At 40.8% G+C, this 18,523-nt stretch overlaps 2 protein-coding genes across 4 annotated transcripts in view; one reads left to right on the top strand and one right to left on the bottom strand.

Annotated features, from left to right (window-relative positions):
- The first annotated feature begins 11,437 nt into the window (after positions 1 to 11,437).
- Positions 11,438 to 17,396, top strand: RBIS (ribosomal biogenesis factor). Of its 2 annotated transcripts, XM_055286673.2 has the most exons (4): positions 11,438 to 11,584; positions 14,372 to 14,488; positions 16,853 to 16,969; positions 17,262 to 17,396. In XM_055286673.2, the coding sequence occupies exons 2-4, from the start codon at positions 14,375 to 14,377 to the stop codon at positions 17,331 to 17,333; spliced, it is 303 nt and encodes a 100-aa protein (XP_055142648.1). In that variant the 5' UTR covers positions 11,438 to 11,584; positions 14,372 to 14,374; the 3' UTR covers positions 17,334 to 17,396. The 2 variants fall into 2 exon arrangements, with proteins under 2 accessions (XP_055142648.1, XP_055142649.1); XM_055286674.2 differs by lacking the exon at positions 16,853 to 16,969 and having other exon boundaries at positions 11,459 to 11,584.
- The window catches only part of E2F5 (E2F transcription factor 5), a 52,130-nt gene continuing 50,986 nt past the window's right edge, over positions 17,380 to 18,523 (bottom strand). For both annotated transcript variants that reach the window (XM_055286663.2, XM_055286664.2), the window contains exon 8: positions 17,380 to 18,146. In XM_055286663.2, the coding sequence (XP_055142638.1) occupies positions 18,037 to 18,146 (110 nt within the window). In that variant the 3' untranslated portion in view covers positions 17,380 to 18,036. The remainder of the gene's footprint in view (positions 18,147 to 18,523) is intronic.

The following is an 18,523-nucleotide window of genomic DNA, read 5'->3' as shown; positions in this document are numbered from 1 at the left end:
TATAGATTATAAAATTGTATCTACACAGAAATTTTAATTTTAATAAGCAATATAGTATATATGCCTAGAAAAAAAAGATTGTAAAGAAATATATCAAAAAAGCTGGGTGCAGTGGCTCACACCTGTAATCTCAGCACTTTGGGAGGCCAAGGCAGGTGGACCACCTGAGGTCAGGAGTTCGAGACGAGCCTTGCCAACATGAAGAAATTCCGTCTCTACTAAAAATACAAAAGTCAGTGTGACATGGTGGTGCATGCCTGTAGTCTCAGCTACACAGGAGGCTGAGGCAGGAGAATCACTTGAACCTGGGAGGCGGAGTTTGCAGTGAGTCGAGATCGCACCACTGCACTTCAGCCTGGGCAACAGAGTGAGACTCTGCCTCAAAAATTAATAATAATAATAATTAAAGAAAGAAAGAATGGGCCGGGTGTAGTGGCTCATGCCTGTAATCTCAGCACTTTGGGCGGCCAAGGCGTGCTGTTCACGAGGTCAGGAGATCGAGACCATCTCTACTAAAATATAAAAAAATTAGCCGGGCATGGTGGCAGGCGCCTATAGTCCCAGCTACTCAGGAGGCTGAGGCAGGAGAATAGCGTGAACCCAGGAGGCGGAGCTTGCAGTGAGCCTAGATTGCGCCACTGCACTCCAGCCTGGGCGACAGAGCAAGACTCCATCTCAAAACCAAAACCAAAAACAAAAACAAAAGAATGAATGAATTAATGAAAGCAAAGTACTTGCAAAGACCTGCAGAACCCTATGTGATCCCCTTCAGCCGTGCTGCTCTCTGTTCATTAATCATGCCATGCTCTCTCCTGCTCTTGGCCTTTCTGCCTGGAGTACCCTCCCGCTAAATATCTGCAAGACCCACTCCTTCACCTCTTTCAAGTATTCTCTCAGTTTTTGACTGTCTGCTTTGGTCTGTGTAAACTCTGAAAATGACACTTTCAACTGAAACACAAAATCATAGTTGAGACTTAGATAGCTGAGAGTTTACATTATCAATTAAACTTGATAATCACAAAGCACTGTATCCTTTCATTTTTAAAAATGTAATAGCACACTGCCTTCTTTGCCTTTGCCAACTTTCTGAGTTTTAAATATGCACCTGCTAAATATTTCACAGTTCCTCTAATTTTTAACCATTACTTGCATTTTAACCAAGTATCATAAAGAGTGAAAAAGTACGACGCATGCCCTTGGAATATTTTTATTGTCTTTGTGACATGTATTTGACCATTCTTAACCCTTGAATATTTCAAATGCAAGCCCTTATTTGCGACTGTAATTAGTTCAGGTTCAAGATCCCTTGGCATTTGGCCAGATTATTCTAAATCAAATTTGCTTAATTAAATTAATAGTATATTTGTGGAGCACCTATCACATCCAAGAAGAAGTGCTACAAGAAGACAAAAAGTGTTCTTCTAGGTATATCTTGGCCGTGCTAACACTGATAGTGCTTTACAATAATTTTTAGTGTATGGCTACAAACCCTTGCCTATTTTTACATTTCAGGAAGTTTTATTTCATTCAGCAAATGCTTCTTTCACACCTCCTATGTCACAGAAGTATGTATTCATGAATGGAAATCCAAGGTGACTTTTTTTTTCTGGGCCCTGAAAAGAGCACGAGAGAAAAGCATGCATAAAAGTAACATAGTATTTGAATACAGAAACCATACCACGAAAAGATAAAGCCTGTGAGTCACCTCTTGCAGCTTCATAGTAATCTACTGATGCGAGTCACTTTTCCTTCACTGCAAAGCATTAACCATCTCTTTTCACTAACTGGTTCTTACCCTCCAGCTATTTCCAGGAATTTGACCTAGATAGAAAGGTGGTGGATCCTGTTTATTCTGCTGCATTTTCTTATATAGGCTGTGTCATAAATTTTCATTTATAGTCTAGAAATAAATGCTCCTGTCATTAGGGGGTTAAAAAAAGATTCCCCATTTCAACAGTCAATCATGAAAATGTTCATCTGATTGGTTCCTCATAAGAAATGTAGATTTCTCTTCCTTCTTTCTTTCCTTCCTTCCTTCCTTCCTTCCTTCCTTCCTTCCTTCCTTCCTTCCTTCCTTCCCTCCCTTCCTTCCTCTTTTTTCTTTCATTATTTTGAGGCAGGGTCTTGCTCTGTCACCCACGTTGGAGTGCAGTGACACAATCATGGCTTGCTGCTGCCTCGACCTCCCAAGCTCAGCTTCCTCCCACCTCAGCTTCCTGAGGAGCTGAGACTACAGGTGCACACTACTGTGTCCAACGAATTTTGTATTTTTGGTAGAAACAAGGTGTTGATATGTTGCCCAGCCTGGTCTCAAACTCCTGGGCTCAAGTGATCCTCCTGCCTTGGCCTCCAAAAGTGCTGGGATTACAGGCATGAGCCACTGTGCCTGGCCAAGAAATAAAAATTTCATTGGAAAGTAGCTGTAATATTTATTTGACCCATGAAGAAACTACACAGAAATGCAGACTGCATATAATTTTTATTGACTGTCATGCATTGGCTGCTCAGAGGAGCCATAGTGGGTGCACAGTCATCTAAGGATCTCTATCTCCTCGTTAGGCTTCATCACTTATTTCCTGAACCACTGCTCCCCTGCCTGCAACCATTCCTTCTTCTAAGCTACTTTCATGCAGCTAACAAAATTATTCCCTACAATAAGCAATCTCATGTGTGTTTTGGGGGGTGGGTGTGGAGAGGAGGACAAGTCCTTCATTGCCTATAGAATAAAATCTCAAACTCTGCTATCTGCTTGTCTGCCTCCCTCCCTCTCTCTATTCCTTTTTCCTTCCTTCTTCAGTCTAAAAGACATTAGGTCTCATAAGAAGGAGAGAGACGGCATCAGCCCACGGAAAGCGAGAGCCTGAACAGGGTGGGGAAACCACCTATTCAGGTGGCAGCACCTGAAGATGGCAGCAGCCCAGGTGGATGATGAGAGTCCATGGGGGTGAGGAGGACACCTGCATGTCATGGAGGTAGGGGAAGTAGGTGGCAACAGTGAAAGAAGACTGGTTACATACAGGAAGATGAACCAAATGAGTACATATATTTCAAATAAGGGAGCCAGGAAAAAATGACAAACATGGAAAGGTAGAAGACTAAAACCTTTGGTATTCAAATGAAATAAGAGCTATCAGCATGAACTCATGGTGTGTACATATAGAAATAAATACAGTTGGTGTGCTGTGTGAATACTGATAGATAGGTAGATAGACAAATAGTACATACATACATGCATGTATTTCCTAGCTATGCTAACTGCAAAGACATGGAAGCATCAACTTCCCAGATCTTGGTTTCTTTTCTTTTTTTTCTTTTTTTTTTTTTGAGATGAAGTTTCACTCTTGTCACCCAGGCTGGAGTGCAATGGCATGATCTCGGCTCACTGCAACCTCTGTCTCCTGGGTTTAAGTTATTCTCCTACCTCAGCCTCCTGAATAGCTGGGATTACAGGCGCCTGCCACCATGCCTGGCTAATTTTTTTTGTATTTTAGTAGAGACAGGGTTTCACCATGTTGGCCAGGCTGGTCTCGAACTCCAGACCTCAGATGATCCATCCGCCCACCTCGGCCTCCCAAAGTGCTGGGATTACAGACGTGAGCCACTACACCCAGCCCAGATCTTGGTTTCTTTTCTTTTTCTTGTCTTTTTTTTTTTTTTTTTTTAGACAGAGTCTCACTCTCTCAGGCTAGAGTGCAGTGGTGTGATCTCTGCTCACTGCAACCTCCGTCTCCTGGGTTCAAGTGATTCTCATGCCTCAGCCTCCCAAGTAGCTGGGATTACAAGTATGTGCCGCCACACCTGGTTAACTTTAATGTTTTTAGGGTTTTGCCATGTTGGCCAGGCTGGTCTTGAACTCCTGGCCTCAAGTGATCCACCTGCCTTGGCCTCCCAAAAAGTGCTGGGATTATAGGAGTGAGCCACCATGCCTGGCCCCAGATCTTGGTTTCTAAGTATCATTTATCACCTAAAGGAACCAGGGCTCTGTGGAGAAATGACTGATTCTAAGATTGGCGAAGCATAGGTCCAAAATGAGCCTGCAATGCTTTGTTGTCCCAGAAAGTAAGGAAGTGGTCAAAGAGGCGTAGGGATGGATCAAAATAGTGGGGAAGGTGAAGGAGCACTCACTGTCCAAATCTGGGTAATGTGAACATCAAAATAAATTATGATAATAAAAGACTATAGTGTGAGACCAGGCGTGGTGGCTCACCTCTGTAATCCCAGCACATTGGGAGGCTGAGGTGGGCAGATCACTTGAGGTCAGGAGTTCGAGACCAACCTGGCCAATATGGTGAAACCCTGTCTCTGCCAAAAATACAAAAATTAGCAGGCATGGTGGCACATGCCTGTAGTCCCAGCTACTCGGGAGGCGGAGGCAGGAGAATCGTTTGAGCCCGGGAGGCAGAGATTGCAGTGAGCAGAGACTGAGCCACTGCATTCCAGCCTGGGTGACAGAAGTAGACTCTGTCTCAAAAAAAAAAAAAAAAAAAAAAAAAGACTATAATCTGTTGAATAAGATGGCAACCTATGAGCTCATATGGATCTCAATAAATACATAGGTGGAGGAGAAAGCTTTTACTAGCAATAAAATGTCAACTGATGACTGCAGAAAAGAAGATGGGAATACAAAAATTAAAATTTGGCAATCATTATAGTTAACAATTCAGCCAAGAAACATCAGTGTGTACCAAAACTAGTATATGAAAGTTTGATGAATAATGGGATATTTACATAGTTTAAATTTGCTCCTAAAAAAATACTTACTGATTAAAAGAGGAGTAACTTTCTGGTTTTCTTTTTTTTTTTTTGGAAATGGAGTCTCGCTCTTGTTGCCCAGGCTAGAGTGCAGTGGTGCGATCTCAGCTCACTGCAACCTCCACCTCCTGGGTTCAAGTGATTCTCTTGCCTCAGCCTCCCGAGTATCTGGGACTAAGGCACGCACCACCATGCCTGGCTAATTTTTGTATTGTTTTTAGCAGAGATGGGGTTTCACCATGTTAGCCAGGCTGGTCTCGAACTCCCGACCTCAGGTGATCCACCCGCCTCGGCCTTCCAAAGTGCTAGTATTACAGGTGTGAGCCACTGTGCCCGGCTTGAGAAAGGACAACTTCATGGGAGAGAAACCTGATAGATGTTGTCTTAATGCAGTGATCAAAATTCATATTTCCCTGTAAAGGGACAAATAAAATCATGTACCAAGTAGTAGGATGCAATGAAAGATCACAGCACTACTTCTCTGGTATTTTTGTCTCTCTTTCTCCCCATCACCCAAAACAGTATATACTAAATCTAATCATGAGAAAACAACAGAAAAAAAAACATTCTAAAACATTTCAAAAAATGATCGAGCGGTTATTTTCAAAAGCGTCAAGCCGGGAAAGCCAAGGAAAGATTGAGGTTCTCTTCAAGTAAGAGGTACCTAAAGAGACATGACAACCTGATGCAACACTTTATCTTGAATAGGATTCTTTTGTTATAAAAGATGTTATTGGGATAATTGATGGACTCTGAATGACAATTATGGATTAGATAGCATTAGATAGCGGTAATCTGTCAGTATCCATTTTTTGAGTTTTGATGGCTGCATTGTGGTTATGAGGGAGAATATCCTTATTTTTTGGAAATACTAAAGTATTTTAAAATACTAAAGTGAAATGAACCCTTCCTGGTTAAGGCCCTTCATTAGTTTATCTTACAGTCTCATCTTCAATAGCATCTCCACAACCCCATCCTCCGCCCATATTAGACCTTTCCCACAGTCATAGCATGTCCATCTCTGGGTCTAGGGCTTGCTCATGTTATGCTGTATGTATATGTGTATGTACACAGATACATGTATACATCTTTTTTATTTTTATTTATTTATTGAGATAGAGTTTTGCTCTTGTTGCCCAGGTTGGAATGCAATGGCGTGATCTCAGCTCACCGCAGCCTCTGCCTCCCGGGTTCAAGCAATTCTCCTGCCTCAGCCTCCCGAGTAGCTGGGATTACAGGCATACGCCGCCAAGCCGGGCTAATTTTGTATTTTTAGTAGAGATGGGGTTTCTCCATGTTGGTCAGGCTGGTCTTGAACTCCTGACCTCAGGTGATCTGACCGCCTCGGCCTCGGCCTCCCAAGATGCTGGGATTACAGGTGTGAGCCACCACGGCCGGCCATATGTATGTATATCTACAAGGCCTTACAGCGCCATTTTTGCCAGTTAAAATGCTTGAGTTTAAGAAACATCATTGTGGGGCATGATGACTCATGCTTGTAATCTCAGCACTTTGGGAGATCAAGGCAGGAAGATTGCTTGAGCCCAGGAGTTCCAGGCCAGCCTGAGCAACATAGTAAGACCTCATCTCTACAAAAAATAAAATTAGCTGGGCATGGTGGCACGCGCCTCTCCTCTGAGCTACTCAGGAGGACAGGTGGGAGGATCATCTGAGCCCAGGAGGCGGAGGTTGCAGTAAGCCTGTGTGTCTACAAAAAGAGGATCATCATAACTCTTCAATACTTGAGTATAAGTGTGCTAGAAACATCATAAAACTTAAAATTTTAGATAAAATTAAATCTCACTCTGACTTTCCCTTCTTAATTTGGCATAAAAATGTGATCTCAGTCTCAAGTATATGGAAGGGGGTGGCTTACCCAGTGCCCAGAAAATAGGAAACTTTCTCTGGTCTTCAATTCATCACAGTGGCTGCTGAGATGCTCAATGCCAAAGTCCAGATTACATTTAAAGGCAGAAAGCTCCATCCCTTCTGTGACATTTATTGGTGCAAGGATCTTATGCTATTGTTCCTAGGGCTGTGGTAGGGGGTGCCACAGGGATACTCTCAAGCACTTGCAGAAAGCCCTTAACCGCCCTCTCCTCAATAATTTCTCCAGTCTTATCTTCTCCTCTAGGATTAAGCCATTTCCTGTTTCCACTTTCTAAGACGGATCCAGATGGAAATATCTTCTACATAACTGGGAGCTTCCATTTCTAGCCCGGAAGAATGTAAATTATTGATAACCATCAGAAGAAAAGGAACCCAAATTCATGACATTAAGGTTTTTCTACCTTCTTGAAATGCTGGGAGGAAAAATTCATTTAAGCTGCCTATGTATTTGAGTATAAAACAGCAATATTCTGAATAATACCACCATGCTGCTCAACTCTAATATAGGGATTGGCAATGTTTTAAAGTTTTAAATTGGTGGCTGGGTGTGGTGGCTTACACCTGTAACCCCAGAATCTGGGATGCCAAGGAGGGTGGATCACATGAGCTTAGGAATGAAAGGCCAGCCTGGGCAACATGGCGAAACCATGTCTCTGCAAAAAATACAAAAACTAGCCAAGCATGGTGGTGTGCACCTGTAGTCCCAGCTACTTGGGGGGTTGAGGTGGGAGGATCGCTTGAGTCCGGGAGGTGGAGGCTGCAGTGAGCAGTGTTCACGCCATTGCACTCCACTATAGGCGACACAGTGAGACCTTGTTTAAAAAAAAATTAGGGCTGGGTGCAGTGGCTCACGCCTGTACTCCCAGCACTTTGGGAGGCTGAGGCGGGTGGATCGCCTGAGGTCGGGAGTTCGAGACCAGCCTGACCAACATGGAGAAACCCTATCTCTACTAAAAATACAAAATTAGCTGGGCATGGTAGCGCATGCCCGTAATCCTAGCTACTCAGGAGGCTGAGGCAGGAAAATCGCTTGAACCCAGGAGGCAGAGGTTGTGGTGAGCCAAGATTGAGCCACTGCACTCCAGCCTGGGCAACAAGAGCAAAATTCTGTCTCAAAAGAAAAAAATTAAATTGGTCAAGGCCTAGGTAATAAATGTTTTAGGCTTTCCAGGCTATGCGGTTTCTGTCGCAAGTACTCAGCATTATCGTTACAGCATGACAGCAGCCAGATAAGATTGTAAACAAATGAGCATGGCTGTGCTGCAGTGACACTTTGTGGACACAGAAACATGAATTTAATAGAATATGCATGTGTTGCTATGTATCATTCTTATGTTGAGTTTCTCCCCATCTTAAGATGTAACTTCATTCTTAGCTCGTGGGCTATACAAAAATAAGTAGTGGGCTGGATCTGGCCCTTGGGCTGAAGTCTGCCGATTTCTGCTCTGAGACAATCAAATGAGAGCTTTAACATGAATGTTTCTGGAATTCGGAATTATCTCCACCCATAAATAGCATATTTTGTGCATTTATCATAGTTCTTACCATTTTCTGTCAAGAATCATTGCTCCCTGTGCATTTACAATCCAGATGATTGTGTACTTCCTTTGAGCACCTACAGAGCCTAGGTGTCCAAACTATTTTGACTTAATGAAACTGTGTGGAGAGAAGAGACGGAGGTTGAATAAGTAAGAGAAATTATGGAGTATCATCTATACAAGGCTGGTTGTGTTCCCTTAGAGGACTATGAGTTTTGTTATAGATGGTTTGTAATTTATGTGGTGTTCTCATTTTCTTCTTCTCCTTAATTATCTTTGTTTACTTGTTGAATTGCTTCCAAGACAATTATTTGAGGTCCAGGTCTGTATAAAGAACTCTGCATTGCTGAGTCTATCCCAGGAAAACTAAGGTTCCTGAAAAATTATTTTTCTTTTTATGATTTTATTCATCTTTAAGATTGTTAGAAAAACTGGAAATTTAATTTTTGCATGTATTTTTAAAGATGAAAAATCTTTAAGCTATTTTCTTTATGTATGGTTCATTTGGAACATGGGTAAATATGGCTCTTAGAAAATTAACATGATCCTTTCTTTTGTTTTAGTAATACTTTATGCTTTCATGTTTTATATTTCACTAATTCTGCACAATAATCCTGTAAAGTAGGTAGGACAGGAGTGGAGTCAATACTCTTTCAGGTAAAAGTGACTCAAAAATAAAATAAAAACAACCCAAAGTAGTTTAAGCTCAAAGAAGGTAATATTTTAGCTCAGGTACTTGAAAAATGAAGGGATGGATCTTTCTTCCATCTGAGGCTGAATCCAAGGACTCAAATGATCGCATCAGAGACCTCTGGTCTGTTCAGTTCTGTTTTCTTGTGTGTGTTGCTTTCATTGTAGGAAGACTTCTTCCAAGTTGCTGGAGGAGATGGCCACTAGTAGCCTTGATTTTATATCATCCCAGCACAAAGACACCAAATGCAAGAGACAGCATTTTCCACCAGCTCTAGCTGGAAAATCCTTAGAGGAGGACTGCAGTTTGATCAGCCCAACCAGGACCACTTGATCAGAGAAGAGTGGTTATCCAGAAAGGGATGCTGAGCAGATAATCAATGTTCTCTGAAGTGGGTATAATGACCATCTACATGCATATGGGAAAGGGAGGCACAGAGAACTGAAGTAACTTTTCCAAGGTCACACTGTTGGTTGGTGGGAGAGGTAAACCAAAAACCCAGGCCTCCTCACTCAGACCTCTGCTCTTGCCTGGATAACCACGTTATTTCGCCACTTCAAAATAAAAGTGAAACCTACCAGTTTTCATAAACACTGTAATGTCGTTCTGTTACATCTATTTCTTTGCCTTCTGTATATACATCAATAGCCTCACATTCAAAGAACCAAATAATTATACCCAACTTATTCACCTCAGTATTTGCGAATAACTCTGGCCTTATAAAAAAGTCTAACGGTTTTCTGTTTTTGTTTTGCTTTTACACTTTATGGGCATTTTATACCAGCATTTTTAGGTGTTTTTAACAGGTGGATCGTCAGAAAGAATATAAACGTTTGAATAAACATACATTGGCAAGCAATTATTCCTCTCCCCTTAGTATATTCTATTCCTTAATTTTTTTGTGATGGGCATAAACATAATTAAATGATTTATTGCAAAAATTGCTTATCTTTCTGTAAGCAGGAAAGTGCCTGGTTTGTTGGAAAGAGGACTTGACCAAGTGCTAACCAATGTGGATTTGCGAATTACTAAGTTTACAAAAACTTTTTAAAAATTGTTTTAAAAAAAGGCTTAGTTTTACAAAACCGTCTGGCTTTGTCAATTTCTAGTTAGTTGTGTGGCTGCCAGCAAACGGCTTAAACTCTGAACCTTAGCAGTATCATCACTTGCAAAAGAGGAGTGGTTTTATCACCTTATTTTGAGCATAGTATAGGCTGAAATCTTTTGTAAGCTACAAAATGGCATATAAATGTCAGTTTTACTGACAGAGCAGGAGCACCGTCATCTCGGACAAACACCGCCACTTTTAAGTTCCAGCTCCCTTTCTAGCCTCATGAATTTCAAGGAAATCACTTCTCTTCTAATTACAAGCAGATAGAAAGAGCAGTCAGTAAAACACAGATAAGACAGCTCAGGCACAGAGTGAAGTAGGGGGAAGTCTCTTGGGTAACTACCAAACCTCACCCTCATACAATGGGCCCCAGTGAAACAGTGGGCCTTAATAAGCACATTCCTTTCCCTTCAGGTGTACTAAGATAGGGAAGCTAAAGCAGACTTTCAGCTGCGGGTATGACTGCAGCTGCAGACAGATGTATGGGAACAGACACGCAACTCTCCCTCCCAGATAAGCACAGCAAAGAGACACAGAAGCAGTCCAAGCCTCTGTTAAACACTCCCACCCTGAATCCTTAAAAACTCTTAGTCTGTAAGACCGTGGCTCTGACCTAACTTGGCCAGCCGCCAGTCTCAGGTTTATTTAAAATAAACCTGTCCCTGTTGACTATAAAGCCACAGTGCTTCTCTCCTCTATTTAATTCTTACATCTACGTTTGTTTGAAATCCAGCTTTTCCTATGACCTCAACAAAATAAATAGAGGCACATGTGAAAACTTAGCTTTAACAGGGTTATTTTCTTGGAAGAATTGAGTCAATTTCCTTAAAGCAGAAAAACCTAGACGACGTTATGGGTTGAATGTTTTAAGTTCCTTGGTACCTGTTTTATTTGTATATTTTATACCGTGCCTGGTTTCTTGTGCCTTTGCAGTGCTGTCAAAAATTCTCTTTTTGAAACAAGGAAGCTGCAATGAGAAAAGCATTTCTAACTCGCAGTGCATCACAAATCTTCCTTTCGGAGATTATAGCTCTAGATCTTTTCCAACCTCAAGTTTCCCTCTACCGCCAGCCGAGCCCTGGAAACCACCCAGAGGTGCACAGCGCCTCCTCCTGGGAGAGTGGCAGAGTCAGCCGGAGTCCGCGGCGGAGCGCTGACCTCCAGTGCAGCGGTCTTCACTGTGCAGTCTCAGAAGCACCTCGGGAAGTTTCTGCACAAGTACCCACGCCAGGAAGGGGAGACTTGGCTGGCTCTATAACGCCCCAAACTCGCTTGAGCTGAGGATAAGTCTGCAATACCGCGGAAGACAAGGGATGCTAATGAGACTGGACTTCCGAACCTCGCTCTATGGGTGGGGCTTCGCTTTTTCATTGCACCTTGCTCCTTAGAGTTGGCTCTATGGGCGGGACTACGCCAGGTGGGTGGGAACTCGCTCTATGGGCGGGACTTCCGCCTGTGGACGGGGCTCCGTTCGGTGGGCGGAGCTACGGCTCGTGAGCGGAATCCTGACTGGTTCATTCTCCCCGGAACTTCCTAGACGCCGTACGTGCCAGATGGTGTCACCTGGAGCGCGAAAAGCTGCACGCAAGTATTAAATTTCTGGTGAGAGTTTAATAAATTAAGTTTTCTGGAGGGCTGGCGTGAAGTTTGCAGGGGTCGGGGTTGGATTGGGCCGGTCTCGTACGTACCGTTGTGGCCTGTAGGCTCGGTACCGTCGCGCTCTCCTTCAGGCAGCCCTACTGGGTAGCAGGCCCGAAACCCCGGTGCTTGTTGGGCTTTCATTTTGGGCTGTGTCTTTCATGATCAGTTTCTACGTGGTTTTCAGAGAATTTCCCTCCACTCGCACACCCCCACTAGTGTATTACTTTCTCCACGAACCTTGCTCAGGTCTACAGCTCTAGTAAACCTCTCCTCCACTTGAAGACTGTTCATGGTCCATGTGTGTATTATAGGTAGTGTCATGTACAATATACCTATCATGTCTGTGTATGTTCCGTATATATACTGTCATTATTTATGTTCCATATATATTTTTGTGTATAAAATATAAGTTCTCTACCATACCTGGCATATAGCAATTGATTAATATATACTAGGTGAATGATTGGATTTTGGTTACTATTGTAATGATTTTAATTTTTATTTACTTATTTATTTTTGAGACTGAGTCTCAGTCTGTCGCTCAGGCTGGTGTGCAGTGGCGCGATCTCGGCTCACTGAACCTCCGCCTCCTCGTGTCTCAGCCTCTCGAGTAGCTGGGATTGCAGGCGGGCGTCACCACGCCCGGCTAATATTTATTTTTTTAGTGGAAACGGGGTTTCATCATGTTGGCCAGGGTGGTCTCGAACTCCTGACCTCAAGTGATCTGTCCGCCTCGGCCGGCCAAAGTGCTGGGATTACAGGCATGAGCCTCCGCGCCTGGCCTGGAATGATTTTAGATTACTTCATTTGAGGGGTTTTATTATGTGTGTTTTATTTTTTGCATCTTCTGTAATAACCATGTATTTTCTACTGCATTCTTTTTTAAGTAGGAGGAATACTGTTGGGGTTCAAAAGCATTGCTGTTTCAGTTAAGTAGTTCCTTAATTACTTACAGTGTTGTAAGACTACATTGAAGGAAGATATAAATTTCAGTCAAGGCTACGACTGAGCAAAGGAAAAAAAAAGAAGAATGTTCAAGGTGTCTGTGCAAGAGAACAGACCAGGCTGGCTAGAGCAGTGTTTATAGAGACGCAACAGGAGATAGGTGTGGCAGATTTAGGGTAGATTCAGCGTGCCAGTAATATGCCAAGCCAAGGCACGTTGCCCCTTATACATTGGGAAAACTGTTGAAGGTTTTTAACATTGGGAAGGTCGATCGCATAGCTTGGTGCCAGATAGCCACTGTGCAGATGGCTTAAGCTAGGGGTTGGCAGACTTTCTGTTAAAGGTAGGACACTAAATATTTTGGACTTCGTGGGTCATAGTTATAGCAGGAAAGCAGCCATATCAGCACATGATTGAATGGACATAACTGTATTCCAATTAAACTTTATTTTTTAATTAGTTAATTTTTTTGAGACAGAGTCTTGCTCTGTCACTCAGGCTGGAGTGCACTGGTGCAATCTTGGCTCATTGCAACCTCCGCCTTCTGGATTCAAGCGATTCTCCTTCCTCAGTCTCCTGGGTAGCTGGGATCGCAGGCATGTGCCACCACACCCAGCTAATTTTTGTATTTGTAGTAGAGACAAGGTTTCGCCATGGTGAGGCTGGTCTCTGCCTTTGCCTCCCAAAGTGCTGGAATTATAGGTGTGAGCCACTGCGCCTGCACTTGGCCTCCAATTAAACTTTACTTACAAGGACAGGTGCTTGGCCTGATTTGGTCCATGGGCATAGTTTGACAAACAGTGGTTTGAACAAATGGACCTAGGGACTTCAGCAGTAACCCAGTCCTGAACTAAGCAATACTATACCATGTTGTTGTATAGCTTTTATATTTATACATGAAGTGCAATACCACATAACGTTAGCTCTGATCTAGTCTGCCTGGCTGTAAGTCCTGGCATCTCCTGGTTATTGACAGTGTGACACTGGGCAAATTAACTTCTCTTTGCGTCAGTTTTTAAATTTTAATCTTTAAAATGGGGATAATAGTACTTCTTACAAAGGGTTGTTGTAAGGAGTAAATGAGTTAAAGCACATTAGTGTAGTGCTTGTACATATAATAAAAGCTCAATACATGTTAACTTAATATTTTAAAAATTATTCCTCATATACATTATTAAATGCAGATCTGAGAGATGTTTTAAGGTAGAATTTACTGGCTTAATGCATCTCTAGCTACGGAGGAAAGACAGTATTCAACATTTCAAGGCAAGGGCCATTCACACAGAGGTAATACGGAAGTCATAAAAGTAAATTAAGGGAGAGAGGGAGGTAGGAAATGGAGGATTAAGGACTGATTTTGATGGGATGCACAGGAGAGAAAGTGGGGAGAGTAAAAAGGAATAAAAAAGAAGTCAAGAAGGAGGCAGAATCAGTCTCTAAAGTATGATAGGAACCAGAATGGCATAGTAGTATATAGGCTAACAGAAGGATGGGTGGTGAGGTACTGCTGAGAATAACAGTTATTGTGTTGATGATATTAGTGAATTCAACCAGCAGATATTAATTGGATGCCTCCTATGGGCCCATTACTGGGGATACAGGGAAGAATTAGATATATAACTGTACTCAAAGAGCAGAAAATCTACTAGGAGTGAAAGATATGGAAATAATGTATGCACCAACTTTAAAAATAATCAAGAGTAAGATGGAATTTTTTAGATTTAATTGGTACCTTTAAAAACTTAAAATTGACTTACGGTTCATAAATGTGGGCAATTTAATTGAATTTATTTTCTTTTCTAGACAATGGCCAAGAACAAATTAAGAGGGCCGAAGTCCAGGAATGTATTTCACATAGCCAGCCAAAAAAACTTTAAGGCTAAAAACAAAGCAAAACCAGTTACCACTAATCTTAAGAAGGTGAGTATTAGTTAAGCACTCTGACTTTATTGTTTACAAGCAAACTGTCATTGTAAGCTACTGAACAACTGTATGCTATTACTTTTTAAAAAGGTTCTTCATTTTTCCTACAAAGGTAAGGATGGTTTCAAGCATTTGTCTAAAAAAATATATAAAAAAAAGGAAGAAAAATAACCTCCCTTTCTTGAAAACAAATGTTGAAAAGAAATAAACATTTTAACTATAAATGTGTGAAGCTTCAATTTAATAGTTTTACTGAAGCATATAACTCATTTAAAAACCATAGTATGGGAAACAGTTCTTATCTCTGAACTCAAATATAAGAATGTATTAATAGAGGCAAGACATAGGATGTCAGTGAGCACCCATTCTTTTTCTCCTCAGTAATTCTTGTCTCTTTGAAAACATCTGCAATTCAAACAAAATCCTGTAAAATGAAGATAAAAAATATTTATTGAAATGCACAATTTGAAAGGGGTTTCTTTTCTTTGTATTTAAAAATACCTGAGAAATTTCTTCAAGATTAACTAGATTCTTTTAAGAAAAATTTTTAAGAAAATGTTTTCAAGTTTCAGTAGTAGATGGAGTCAGCTGTCCAGGACTATTTAATTATAATAGTCCATAGAAATCTAACATTTCATCTTTCAACTTTCATGAGCTAGCTGAGTTAAGCTTTTTAGTTGAATAGTTTTATGATTTTATAAATGCTAAGAATGAAATTAAGCAGATGATGGGGGTTTTGGGGATGACAGTTTATATAGGATGGTCTTCACAGTTGACACATTGAAACCAAGACTAGAATGATAAAGAACTAGCAATGCAAAGAGCTAGGAAGTGTTGGGAGTGGTGGGTTCGAGGCAGAGAAAATAGCAAGTGCAGAGGCCCTGAGCTAGCGAAAAGCTTGGTGTATTTAAGGAAGATTATTTTATTTGGACAGGAGGTACTAGAACTTTTATATATGCCACCAGGTAGGATCTAAGAGAGAGATCTATGGGTAGGCTGCATAAGGTGCAAAGGAGATAAGGGTTTTGAAGGAGAAATTGTTTGGCAGCAGCAGTGAAGAACAAGAGCACCACCCCTACCTCTGTTAGACTCAAAAGAGGAGGACTGCAAGGGAAGCTGTCATCAGGGGTCTTCCATTAAGACAAGAAGGTCCAGGAAGGGTTCAGAGATGTACTGTTATGTTAGAAGGGACTAAAAGTATTTGATCCAGATTTCTTGTATAGAAGCGAGATGACAGCACTGTAGCCTAGAAAGATTTTGGTCACTGTAAGGATACAGGAAAAAAGCAACTCTAGTTTGTCTTATTCTAACTCTCATACGGTCACTCAGCACTTCCAATGCTAGATTTGTGGGGTGGTTTCCCCCACACCTAACAATTCTGCAGATGAATCTTCAGCAGGCAGCAGCTGGGTGTCCTTTAATTCAAATCTGACACTGCTGACCTGGAGATAGTGTCAGATTCCACAGGTTGAGAGTTGAGTCCTAAGCCTCTCCCCAACTTCCAGTGACAATCACAAGCCCCAGATGTTTTACCTGTGCTTCTCACCAACCAGCTATAAATAAGTGTTCCCATGACCCTCTCCTTGGGTTTGATTAATTTGCTAGAGCAGCTCACAGAACTCAGGAAAATACTTTTACCAGTTTATTATAAAGGATATTACAAAGGAGACAGATGCGTAGCCAGATGGAAGAGGTGCAGAGGGCAAGGTACATGGGAAGGGGCATGGAGCTTCCTTGCTCTCTCTGGGCATGCCACTTTCTAGGAGCCCCCATGTGTTCAGCTATCCAGAAGCTCTTTGAACCCAGTTCTTTTGTAGATTTACGGAGGCTTCATTATGTAGGCATAATTCATTAAATCGTTGGCCATTAGTGATGGGCTTAACCTTTATCCCCACTCCTCTCTCTGGAGCAGAAAGTCCTAATCTTCTAACCCTGTATTTTTTTATCTGACTAGCCCTCCTCCTGAAGCTATCTAGAGACTCCCAGCTACCAGCCATCTCATTAGCATTCAAAAGACACTCTTATCCCTCTTAATACAATGATTTAAAAAGCTGTATGACAGGAAATGAGGACAAAGACCAAATATATATATATATCTTATTATGAATCACAATATCACAGTCACATATTTTGGCCTTCTGTACCATAAGTGTGAGGCATATCCACATAAATCCCATTTTTTAAAAACCAACAGTTTTTGTCTGTAATTTCCCAGTAAGACTATAAGAATTTTTGAGTGAATTATCCCTAATTTGTTGGTAAGAGTTTTTAGATTTTAGATTTAATGGGTTAAGGTTGAATATATCTTATCTTTAATGGTTATGAGATCATAGATTAATGCTTTTTTTTCTTTTTTAAAAGATAAACATTATGAATGAGGAAAAAGTTAACAGAGTAAATAAAGCTTTTGTAAATGTACAAAAGGAACTTGCACATTTCTCAAAAAGCACTTCACTTGAACCTCTACAGAAAGAACTGGTAAGCAGAAATCATTTGCTTTTTTTTATGGCTAACAAATTGAGGCTAATAAATTAAACTCCAAGTTTTCAAAGCCTGTAAGTTGAGTGTAATTTTTAGTACTTGGCTCTCTAGTACTAGGCTCTGTAGTATAAATAGCATATTTAGACTCTAAAACATTGTCTGAATATACAGATCTATTGTTCTGCTTCCAAAGATATGACTAGAAAAATTAAATTGAATAACAGCTTATGTAAGTCATTTGTCTGCTATTGTTGTCTACATTTTTAAATATAATACTTTCTCCTTTCAGATTCCTCAGCAGCGTCATGAAAGCAAACCAGTTAATGTTGATGAAGCTACAAGATTAATGGCTCTGTTGTAATATAGTGGTGATGCATCTAATTCTCCACAAAGACCAATAAATTAAATGTTTTATACAATTTTATTTTTAAAAATCTTGTTAATGTACAGGCATTGGCACATTTTAAAAACAAACTACATAAACAGATCTTTCCTATAACCTAGGAAAGTGGAATGTCAGAAGTCAACAAAATGTGATAAACTTAAAGTGCTAAAACAGAAGGCACTTCACAAAATCTGTTCACTGAAACAGTTATATATCCTCGTTTACATCCTTCACTTTACAAGTGGCAGTGAATGTCTGTTTGGATAGAAGGACATACAGAAATACAGGCAGTTTAGTGGCAGTAAAAATATAAGACAAACAAGTAATGAGTCCTTGGCCAACTTGTTTTTGATGACCTGTAGTGTCCTTTAACTTTCCTCTTGTAAGAAGAAAAAAACAGAAGGATTCACAATTAGAAGAAAAGTTGAAATCCAGAATATAGTTACTTTTGGGAGTGGGGAGGTTTGTGGATATTAAATCACTTACCCCCTAAAGCAATCAGAGCCCTTTGTTTTTATGGTTGAAGTTTTGTGAAGTAAAGAAAGTATTAGGGAAGAACACTTCAGAATCAGTGAACTAAAAAAGGTGTTACATTCATTATTTTAAATACTTAGGTTATTAAGAAGTCTAAAATGTTACACAGTTAGAGGTAGATAACAGTCCCAAGTTTCCATGGAATCTAATAATTTAGTATCTGGACATCAAACAGATCACAAACTCCTTCATTATCATCTAAATTAAAGTTGTAGTCATCTGCCGGGGTAGGAGAAAGCCTTAAGAGAGGAAATACTGCAAACAAAAAACAAATTCAGTGTTAAAGATGGTTTCTACATACGGTTAATGATCTTTAACAAAATACTCTCAAATACATCATTCCAAATTAAAGACTTGTGTAATATGTATTTTGAAAGATTCTCATTTAGTAACAATTTATACATTGATTATTGATACTAGATTGAGAAATAGAAGTTAATTTTTTCTTTCTTTTTTTTTTTTTTTTTTTTTTTTTTTTTAAGATGGAGTCTCCCTGTGTCGTCCAGGCTGGAGTGCAGTGGCTCTATCTCGGCTCACTGCAAGCTCCGCCTCCCAGGTTCACGCCATTCTCCTGCCTCAGCCTCCCAAGTAGCTGGGACTACAGGTGCCCGCCACCACGCCCAGCTCATTTT

This window comes from Symphalangus syndactylus, chromosome 7, assembly GCF_028878055.3.
Source record: "Symphalangus syndactylus isolate Jambi chromosome 7, NHGRI_mSymSyn1-v2.1_pri, whole genome shotgun sequence".
NCBI classification, from domain to species: Eukaryota; Metazoa; Chordata; class Mammalia; order Primates; family Hylobatidae; genus Symphalangus; species Symphalangus syndactylus.
Note: the sequence above shows the minus strand (reverse complement) of the source record. Positions and strands in the feature narration are given on the sequence as shown.